The 11117-nt window shown below is 42.9% G+C and overlaps 1 protein-coding gene across 1 annotated transcript in view; it reads left to right on the top strand.

Moving 5' to 3' along the window:
• Nucleotides 1-411: 411 nt before the first annotated feature.
• Nucleotides 412-11117, top strand: part of ptprb (protein tyrosine phosphatase receptor type b) — a gene marked incomplete at its 3' end in the record, with an annotated part of 27994 nt that continues 17288 nt past the window's right edge. The window contains 9 exon segments of the mRNA XM_034135795.1: nucleotides 412-688; nucleotides 4031-4439; nucleotides 8411-8524; nucleotides 8920-9060; nucleotides 9699-9968; nucleotides 10118-10384; nucleotides 10553-10669; nucleotides 10758-10904; nucleotides 11083-11117. The exon segment at nucleotides 11083-11117 is cut by the window's right edge and continues 83 nt beyond it. Of these exon segments, the coding sequence (XP_033991686.1) occupies nucleotides 632-688; nucleotides 4031-4439; nucleotides 8411-8524; nucleotides 8920-9060; nucleotides 9699-9968; nucleotides 10118-10384; nucleotides 10553-10669; nucleotides 10758-10904; nucleotides 11083-11117 (1557 nt within the window).

The raw sequence follows: 11117 nt of genomic DNA, 5'->3' as shown, positions 1-11117 counted from the left end.
CTCTTTAAAGTAGAGACACTACATACTGATATACACCTGAACATCAGCAGGAGAGGACTCTTTAAAGTAGAGACACTACATACTGATATACACCTGAACATCAGCAGGAGAGGACTCTTTAAAGTGGAGACACTACATACTGATATACATCTGAACATCAACTGGAGAGGACTCTTTAAGAAAATAAATAAAACAACTAATTTGCATCAAACTCGTCTCTATTTATAACTTTCCCTGAAAGGCGCAGATACTTTTATTTATTTATAGCGGTCTCTCTTTCTTCTCGCAGTGTTTCAGAGCTGATGGAGGAAGTCCGTTAGTGACTCCAGCCCGACACTATAGACTCTAACAGACAGGAAGACAGACAGGAAGACAGAGGGTGAGACAGGCAGGACAGAAAACAGAGGAAACCCTCAGACTGGATGTGAGTTGGACACGAGACGGAGAGGAGACGGACGACAGAGAGGACTTTAATCACTTAGGGATTTATTCTGTTTCTAATTGATCCAACTCTATTTTCCACCAGGACGTCGCTGAAGACTAAAAAGGAATATTTCGTGCAGTTTATCGTGAATATAAACTTGTTTCCCGACGCTCCGGCGCAGGATTATGGTGCAGTTTGAGGATCAAAATGCTGAGATGTAAAGTGTTCAGTTTCCTGTGGTTGTCCTCGCTGCTGCTGCTCAGGGTGAGGCGCTCATCTGTTCACACGCTTAGGTTTCATTCACTGTATCTGAGCTTCATTTTTACGTTTCGGTTAAAAATAAAAGCCAATTTCTTCCTTATTTCTTTACTTAAAACATAAGAATTAATATGAGACTTAAACAATTAAATTACTTTAAGTATATATGTTTCTGTCTTTTATGAGAAGTTTAGTCTCAATAAAGAAATACTTTTTTTATATTTCAATATATTCACTTAAATAAATAAAAACATAAAATAAACACTAATAATTAAGGCTTAAAAACTCAGGACATTACGTTACTTCAATGAGATCTAACCAGTAAGAATTAACAAGTGAAAAACAAACATTAAAAAATGTATAATAAAAAATGATACTAAGACCATAAGTAATTACAAGACACGAGTTCCAACAAAAACAAACAAGTTTTGATTCACCCAAATTCTGATTATTATAATTAGTGACCTAAACATGGAGAACAAGGGCATTTATTTAAATAATTAATAGTGTCTCTTAATTAACTAGTTGTTGTCGTCATTTCCTCTTCCTGTCTGTCTCGTTATCAGAGACACATTTTCTTTATTGTGTCTTCTGCTTCTGGCAGAGGTGGGAAGTAAATAAGTGTTTTACTCAAGTACAATTTTGAGGTACTTGTACTTTACTTGAGTATTTCCATTGTATGCTACTGTGTACTTCTACCCCACTACAGTCCAGAGGTACATCGTGTACTTCTACTCCACTACCTGTATTTAATACCTTTAGTTACTTCACAGATGTGGATGAATGATGTGAAATCTAATCAAGTGTTAAATCAGACTTTAGTTCCACCTGGAGTAAATCCACAAGCTACCCTGCAGTATACAAAGTCATTCAAACTAGCTGCACCTTTACCAGCTTTGAGAACACTTTCATGATCAATCATTATAAAACATATCATATATATTATTCTGAAATGGACCAATCTGCACAATGACTACTTTTACTGTCGCTACTTTCACTATATTTTGATGAGAATACTTTTCTACTTTACTTGAGGAACATTTTGAATGCAGGACTTTTACTGTAACAGAGTATTCCTACACTCTGGTACTTCTACTTTTACTCAAGTACAAGATCTGAGTACTTCTACTTTTACTCAAGTACAAGATCTGAGTACTTCTACTTTTACTCAAGTACAAGACCTGAGTACTTCTACTTTTACTCAAGTACAAGATCTGAGTACTTCTGCTATTACTCAAGTACAAGATCTGAGTACTTTTACTTTCACTCAGGTACAAGATCTGAGTACTTTTACTTTCACTCAGGTACAAGATCTGAGTACTTCTCCAGCTCTTGCTTCTGGGACAAAGGTTTATTTCTTTAAATATCTGCATCTGATTAACACCAGACGGTATATTTGATGATTTCTTTGCAGATAAACAAAAAAGTATTAGTTTAATGTTTCCCAGATTCTATTTAAAAGTAGATTAGATTATTTAATCGTTTATTTGGCAGGGACAATGCACAGTATTATTTATATTATTTATCGTATCGTATTGCTGTAGTGAGAATGAATCCAAAATACTTACACTGTAGAAAAAGATATTTAAATTTACTTTCTTTTAATCATTTAGTCGTTCTTCTATAAATTGTTGGGGATTTTCATTTTTAACAAAATATCATACATGTTAAAATAATAGTTTGCTGTCTCCGTTGCGGTGAACACTGATGGGTTATATTTATTAAAGGTCCCCTATCATCCTCTTCTTCATCAATATATCACAGGTCTCAGATATATCCAGAGCCTGTCTCTGATTGGCTGAAACACCAAACAGATCATCGCAGCATTACCCATAATCCCCTCTGTTTCAGCCCTGTTTCCAAAGTGCTGATTCTCTGTCTGTTACTTTAGATGAAAATAAGGAGCCCCTCCCCACGCCCCTCTGAGAGAGATTTGGTTACAAAGAACTCAATGGTGCTCTAGGAGGAGATTCAGGTGATAATGTGGGGGGGGGGGGGGTTACCTTGGTTGCTGATTGGCTAATGGTTACACAAGACAAAACATCGTTATGACATCATCAAGTGGCCAAAATCTGATCAGCTCTTTTTCAGACAGGTTTTTATAGAAATGGATCAAAAAGAGAGAGAATCTTTGTTCCTGAAACTTTCAGAGTCTCTTTACACAGAGGGGACACATGTTGATGAAGAAGAGACATGAAGAAGAGGGGACACATGTTGATGAAGAAGAGACATGAAGAAGAGGGGACACATGTTGATGAAGAAGAGACATGAAGAAGAGGGGACACATGTTGATGAAGAAGAGACATGAAGAAGAGGGGACACATGTTGATGAAGAAGAGACATGAAGAAGAGGGGACACATGTTGATGAAGAAGAGACATGAAGAAGAGGGGACACATGTTGATGAAGAAGAGACATGAAGAAGAGGGGACACATGTTGATGAAGAAGAGACATGAAGAAGAGGGGACACATGTTGATGTAGAAGAGACATGAAGAAGAGGGGACACATGTTGATGTAGAAGAGACATGAAGAAGAGGGGACACATGGTGATGTAGAAGAGACATGAAGAAGAGGGGACACATGTTGATGTAGAAGAGACATGAAGAAGAGGGGACACATGTTGATGAAGAAGAGACATGAAGAAGAGGGGACACATGTTGATGTAGAAGAGACATGAAGAAGAGGGGACACATGTTGATGAAGAAAAGACATGAAGAAGAGGGGACCACATGTTGATGTAGAAGAGACATGAAGAAGAGGGGACACATGTTGATGAAGAAGAGACATGAAGAAGAGGGGACACATGTTGATGTAGAAGAGACATGAAGAAGAGGGGACACATGTTGATGTAGAAGAGACATGAAGAAGAGGGGACACATGTTGATGTAGAAGAGACATGAAGAAGAGGGGACACATGTTGATGAAGAAGAGACATGAAGAAGAGGGGACACATGGTGATGTAGAAGAGACATGAAGAAGAGGGGACACATGTTGATGTAGAAGAGACATGAAGAAGAGGGGACACATGTTGATGAAGAAGAGACATGAAGAAGAGGGGACACATGTTGATGTAGAAGAGACATGAAGAAGAGGGGACACATGTTGATGAAGAAGAGGGGACACATGTTGATGTAGAAGAAACATGAAGAAGAGGGGACACATGTTGATGTAGAAGAGACATGAAGAAGAGGGGACACATGTTGATGTAGAAGAGACATGAAGAAGAGGGGACACATGTTGATGAAGAAGAGACATGAAGAAGAGGGGACACATGTTGATGTAGAAGAGACATGAAGAAGTGGATTTAGCAGAATAGGAGGACTAACTGTTCTTTGTCTCCTCCTCAGGATCTAGGCGCCGCTCCCTCAGAGTCTCCCTCCTGCAGCTTCTCTCTATCCTCCCCCGTCTCCCACCTGGACTCCCTCTCTCTCTCCCTCTCCTCCCCTCAGAGACACTGCTCCTTCTCCATCACCTCCTCAGGATCAGACAGCACCGAGTGCAGGAGAGAAGGAGACGAGGAGGCAGAGACTAATGAGATAGGAGGAAGGAAACAAGGACAGGAGGAGGAGGAGAGGAAGAATGCGACAGGAGGGAACTATCTGGGGACGAATCAGCTAGGAGAGGAGGATGGAGGAAACAAGGAGGAAGGAGGTGTGTTTACCTGTGTGTTGGAGCAGCTGGAGCCGGGAACCGCCTACGAGCTGATCGTCCAATCACAGAGCGGCGAGGAGACGAGGAACATCACGCTGCACACCCGTAAGTCCAGGAATGAGTCCTAAAACCGCGGGAATGAGTCAGCATGCTACCACTCCATGATTTAATGTTCAGAAGGCTCTTTATGTGTCTCATACTGCCTGTACTACCTCTTTTCACCCTCTGTCTGAAACCAGAGCCCAGTCTGCTCTGATTGGTTAGCTGGCCGGCTCTGTTGTGATTGGTCAACCAGCTTAGAGATGTCCCGCCCCCTTTAGCCTATCACCTACAATGTGTTGGAGCGCTAGCCAATAGGAGCGCGAGTGTTCAGTGATGTCAGCGTGTTCTGGAACTTTGGGATTTTAGCCTCTGCAGACCGTTGACGTGCACAGAAACACCACAGAAAAAAGCAGAATGTGGCCCCTTTAAACACCCCGAGTGCATCCTGTTGACTTGATTTAACACAAATGCGGTGTTTAAAGAGTTATCAGAGAAATATAGGGTTAGGTCACATGACAAGTCAAAAGAGTCTGGAGCCCTGTGGTACCCTGACAACAAATGAGACCCATCGTGTTTTCAGGAGTGACTTCAATTTAAATTATGAGTCATTATTATTAATTATAAAACATGGACCAGGTACCATGTGCACATCCAAATGTATCGCATATTAAACGTGCGATGCGTTTTGTTGTTGTTGTTGTTGTGATTACGAGTTGGTTCATGGAGATACACATTGGTTATTAACAGCATTGTTTCCACAGACTGGTGGCATTATATATGGAAGTATTTACACACAACGGCCTCTGTGTGAGAGTTTACATGTTGGAAGGAAGTAGGGGCTCTTATTGTGAAATAAACAGGAAGTGGTCTTGTTGTTGTGGTGCATGCTGGGAACAATGGCTGGCGTCACTGAAGGAGCTGCTGATTGACTTCATGTTGAGAACCAGAGGAATTTAAATGAGCGCTAGTGGAAGACAATCTGGAAAAATGTATATATAATTACATAAATAATAACAATAATAGATAATAATATAAATAAAATATGATGTTTTTGGTTGATTTCATGTTTTAATGTGAGGAATCTGTGTGTAGCAATAGGTCGATTTGTATTCCGAAGTCACATGCTTTATGTACGTCATTATTTAGTCACTAAATCTGTATTTGTTTTGCTTTTATCAAACAACTAAGTATGGATTTCTTGGAGGGTTTTTTTTCAGCGTTTGTCCCAAGATAAAAAAAAGAAAAAATCCTAAAAATGATGTGAAAAAGAAGAATCTGAAAACATTTTAAATACAAAATATTTGCATCTCTGAAGAAAGCAAACAACTAGTAAAAGATATGTCAGAAATGTGTGTGTGTGTGTGTGTGTGTGTGTGTGTGTGTGCTTTCATGTGTGCGTGTTTGGGTTTTCATGTGCGTGCGTGTGTGTGTGTGTGTGTGTGTGTGTGTGTGTGGGTTTTCATGTGTGTGTGTGTGTGTGTGTGTGTGTGCGTGTGTGTGTGTGTGCTTTCATGTGTGCGTGTTTGGGTTTTCATGTGTGTGTGTGTGCGTGTGTGTGTGTGTGTGTGTGTGTGTGTGTGTGTGCTTTCATGTGTGTGTGTTTGGGTTTTCATGTGCGTGCGTGTGTGTGTGTGTGTGTGTGTGTGTGTGGGTTTTCATGTGTGTGTGTGTGTGTGTGTGTGTGCGTGTGTGTGTGTGTGCTTTCATGTGTGCGTGTTTGGGTTTTCATGTGTGTGTGTGTGTGTGTGTGCTTTCATGTGTGCGTGTTTGGGTTTTCATGTGTGTGTGTGTGCGTGTGTGTGTGTGTGTGGGTTTTCATGTGTGTGTGTGAGTGTGTGTGTGTGTGTGTGTGTGTGTGCGTGTGTGTGTGTGTGTGTGTGCGTGTGTGTGTGTGTGCATGTGTGTGTGTGTGTGCGTGTGTGTGTGTGTGCGTGTGTGTGTGTGTGTGTGTGTGTGTGTGTGTGTGTGTGTGTTAAAGTCATGTAGCTTCCCCTCTCTGCAGCGCTGTGATTAGCTACAGGAACCACAGCCCTGCTGAGAGAGAGTGATAGAGCAGTAAAAGTGTGTGTGTGTGTTTTTGAAAGTGTGTGTGTGTTGTGTCTCCACTCTGGCTGCGCTCCAGAACAGGAGTTGGACCCTCAGTGTGTGTTTCCATCGTGGGCAGAGCTCCGGGTTCAGCAATTTCCTGCCTCCATTGTTGCTTTGTTCTGTGGGAAAGGGCGTGAGGGTGTGTGTGTGTGTGTGTGTGTGTGTGTGTGTGTGTGTGGAGGAAACACCCAGTTGACTGTACCCTTGTCAGAAGCTGTGGTTCCTTCTCTCTGGAGGTTAGCACAGTTCACACGACAGAACAAGAAAGTCTGTTTTTTACCTGATCAACTCTTTCCAGAAAGTTCCTTGAAGCTACGTAAACAAAAAGAGGCTCTGTTCTTCTTCTGTGGTGTTCCCTCTCCTCTTGTGTGTTCTATAGGTGTTAGTGCATGTAAACGGTCTGCAAAGGCTCAAATCCATCACTACGGAACACTCGCGCTCCTATTGGCTAGCGCTCCAACACATTGTACGTGATAAGCTTAAGGGGGCGGGACATCTCTAAGCTGGTTGACCTATCACAACAAAGCCGACCAGCTAACCAATCAGAGCAGACTCTTCTTAGTACTATTCTATTTGGGTGTGATTATGACATTTTTGCCTCCTTCTTCCAGAGTCATTTTAACACAGGAGTGGCTGGTGTACCGCTGCAACACTTTTGAATGAATTTGTGTTATTGTTTGACTCTGGTTAAAACCAAAGAAAGACTCCAAATAACAAAAAATAACTCAAAATGGAGAAAGCATCAGATCAGCAACTCATGTATTCTGTGATTTAAAAGTTCAGTTTTTGAAGAGAACATAGATCATGCCAGAAAGGACTTTTTAAAGCGAAAATATTCTAAATAAAATAACACAGGAGGCGTGTGGCGCAGTGGGTAGAGCGTTAGTGTTCGGATCAGGGGGTCACAGGTTCAAACCCCACTGCAGTCAGCATGTCGTTGTGTCCCTGAGACACTTCACCCCAAATTGCTCCTGTGGGGATTGCCCACAGTATTGAGTATGTAAGTCGCTTTGGATAAAAGCGTCTAACAAGTAACATGTCATGTAATGTAATATTTAGAATATAAATACATAAGTTTAATGTGTAGTGTCTATGATAGCTCCACATAATGCCTTCCATATATAACAGTGGCTGTGGAGAAGCACGTCACACACACACACACACACTTAAAAACAGTCTTTACATCTCTGCACAGAAACACTGGAGATGTCTGCAGCTGATAATATTGTTCCTCTCAGTTTGAAGCCGAGGTGGCGACACAAACACACACAGAGGCATTGTGGGAAATATCTTAAGGAAAAGCAGGACCCCCACAGAGAACACTGACCATCCTTTTCCTGTTAAACCGCCCAACACATAAATCTCTCCAAAGGAAACGTCTTCAGAACTACCCAACTCCTTCTCCTTCAAAACATCAAAGGCGCAACACATCTCTGCTTTGATCTTTTTCCTCTTGACACCTCGGAGGGTTTATGGCGGGATTTTTTTAGGAGTTTTGTGACGTATTTGACCTCCTACATTGTTTTTAATTACTCTGTTATTTTAGGTCATGTTATCATTTGAATTATTTATTATTATTACTAAAATAAGTACAATATGTGCCTCTGATTTGTATTTAAGTTGAACTATATATATATATGGACATCTTTCCCACTTATTTCCTTGACATACTGTACGTACAGTTTTAACATATTTTAGGACCAATTTTTATTTATTTCTATACATTTATTTCGTACCCTTGTAATGTATTTTCCTGCCATTTTTTTACTTATTTTTTGACGTTTCTCTTCCAATATTTTTACATATTTTTAGGAATTTCTTTCATTAATTTCTCTGACTTTTTTCACGTTTGTGTTTCAAATGTGTGTGTGTGTGTGTGTGTGTGTGTGTGTGTGTGTGTGTGTGTGTGTGTGTGTGTGTGTGTGTGTGTGTGTGTGTGTGTTCAGGCCCCTCAGCAGTCCTCGGCCTCTCTCTCTCCTCCTCCAGCAGCCTGGGTGTTTCCTGGCAGGCCGGCCCAGGACGGACTCAGCGCTTCAGGCTGCAGCTGAGAGACCAATCAGGTACGTCCGTCAGGGGTCACATGATCTGATATCTGACCAATAAGAAAGGCAAACAAATATGAAGCAAAATATAACACAAATCTTTATAAAAAATGTTCTTCAGGAGTGCTATTCCTGCCTAAGTGTCCATGCTTTTATTTTGGTAAATGGTTGAAGTCCTTTCTCCACTAGTTGATATTTCTTTCTCTTTATTTCAGTGTTTGTTTATTTATTGTATCTGTGTCATTGTGTTGCTCTGTTGGAGGAGCCTGTGACGTCAGGTTTCCATTGACATATCTTCACTGTAGCTACTGTACGCACACATGGCAATAAAAGCCTTGAAACTTGAAGTCTTGAATCATAATATGGAATTTCAAAATAAAAGCATGGATATTTTGACCCTCCTTCCCCTGCAGGTGTTCTGAGGAACGAGACGTTGTTGAGCACGGCGACGCAGCACACACTCCTCGACCTGACGCCGGGGCGACTGTACAACGTTACCGTGGTTACGGAGGCAGGAGGGCTGACGAACAGCGCGACGGCAGCGGCTCGGACAGGTAATAATAATAATACGGCATTGTGGGAAATATCTTAAAGGAAAGCAGGACCCCCACAGAGAACACTGACCATCCTCTTCCTGTTCAAACTCCCAACACAAACATCTCTCTAAAGGAAGGTCTTCAGAAATACCCTCGCTCAAAATATCAGCTTTGATCTTTTTCATCTTGACAGCTCGGAGGATTTATGGCGGGATTTGTTTTAGGGTGAATATCTCCTGAACTTCCCCACTCAGTCCATCAAGACCCGAGCAGTTGTGTAGAAGTCCAAGGCAAGGCACGGGCCGGCGCATCTCGGTCAAAGTAATCCCTAGCCATATGAACTTTGACCCAGTGTATCAGTTCAAACTGTCCTGACTGAGCACACGCACCTGTAGCCTTGGCTGCTGTGCTCTCAGTGCTCTGTCTCCCTGCTCCTGTTGGCGTCAGCTGATCGAGGTGTTATGCTTCTATCTTGTTATGCATGTGAGGCTGACCGTTGAGCGGCCCGACCAAGCAAGGAGGCAGAGAGTTCAAATACAACCCGGTGTGGGCATTTATTAAATCATGGGCACATGACTCACAGCCTCAATATGACTGTTACCCGTGAACACAGTCACCAGCCACAAGGATCTGATATCATCTAAATCTCGTTCCAGTTCCCGCCGCCGTCTCAAATCTCACCGCCGACCACAACGACACTAGCTTCCTGTTGTCATGGCAACAGCCCGAAGGCGACCTGGACGCGCTCTTCGTTGTCGTCGTCGCCGGGCTCTCGACCAATGAGACGAGCCCCTGGGAGATGACGCTGCTGCCCAACGACACAGAGGTCGTGGTGGATCAGCTGACTCCGGGCTCGGCCTATCAGGTCACTGTGACGACCATTAGTGGAGAGCTGACGAGCCAATCAGAACTCACCGTCTGGACAGGTGAGGTGTCTTTGCTTTAGTTTTCATTTCTTAATTTTTAAACTTCTAAATGTATTTATTTTAGTATTTATTTTCTCGTTTTTTGCATTTGGCTTTTAATTAATCGCTAACATTTTCTTTCTTTCTTGTTTCTTCTTCCTCTCCTCCAGCTCCAGCCCCCCCCTCCCTCCTCTCCCTCTCCCCCTCCCCCTCCGGCGGTCTCCTCCTCTCCTGGTCTCCCCCCTCAGGTCTCTGGGAGAGTTACAGGCTGCTCCTCCTCGATGGATCCCAGGAGTTAGTCAGCACCGCTGTGGAGCGAGAGGCTTTGAACTACAGCTTCCCCGGGACCCGTCTAACTCCTGGAAGAGTTTACCGAGCCGTGCTGAGGGTGGAGAGCCGAGGAGAGACGAGAGAGAGCAGCTGTGAGGGGAGAACAGGTCAGGATATATATTACTACAGAAATACATCAAATATATACATTACTGCAGGAATACAGTACTGTATACAACCAATAAAATATATATTACTACAGAAATACATAAAATATATGCATTATTTCAGGAATATTTAACAGAAATATAAGAATCCCGTCCTCCTCTCCTCAGCTCCGGCCTCAGTGATGGAGCTCCACGTCCGTCACGCTGACGAGACGTCGCTCAGCGCCATGTGGAGCCACGCCCCCTCCGGGTCACGTGACCAGTACCTCCTGACGCTGAGACACGGTAACCATAGAGACACACTTCACCTGAATCTGATTTTAATCCGACCTCTGGTGATTCATTCTTATTATTATATTTATCATGATTAAAGGTAATGTGACGGTGGACACGCGGGAGGTGGAGCCCAACATGAGGGAGTGCACCTTCAACGTGCTCACACCTGGACGACTGTACACCGTCACCGTGACGACCAGGAGCGGAGAACTGAACGCCTCCGTGTCTCTGCAGGGCCGCACAGGTGAGGATCAAAGGGTTTCACCTGGACGTCTAGAAATATAGCAGAATCAGAGACAGGTTCATTACCTGGTAGGTTGACACGTACAAGGAATTTGACTTGGAGTGTGTGTGTGTGTGTGTGTGTGTGTGTGTGTGTGTGTGTGTGTGTGTGTGTGTGTGTGTGTGTGTGTGTGTTTCAGTACCCATGGCGCTGCGTGCTCTGACTCTGAGGAGC

Source organism: Trematomus bernacchii, unplaced genomic scaffold (assembly GCF_902827165.1).
Source record: "Trematomus bernacchii unplaced genomic scaffold, fTreBer1.1, whole genome shotgun sequence".
In the NCBI taxonomy this organism is placed as follows: Eukaryota; Metazoa; Chordata; class Actinopteri; order Perciformes; family Nototheniidae; genus Trematomus; species Trematomus bernacchii.
The sequence above is the reverse complement of the archived record's forward strand: the minus strand, read 5'-3'. Positions and strand labels throughout refer to the sequence as shown.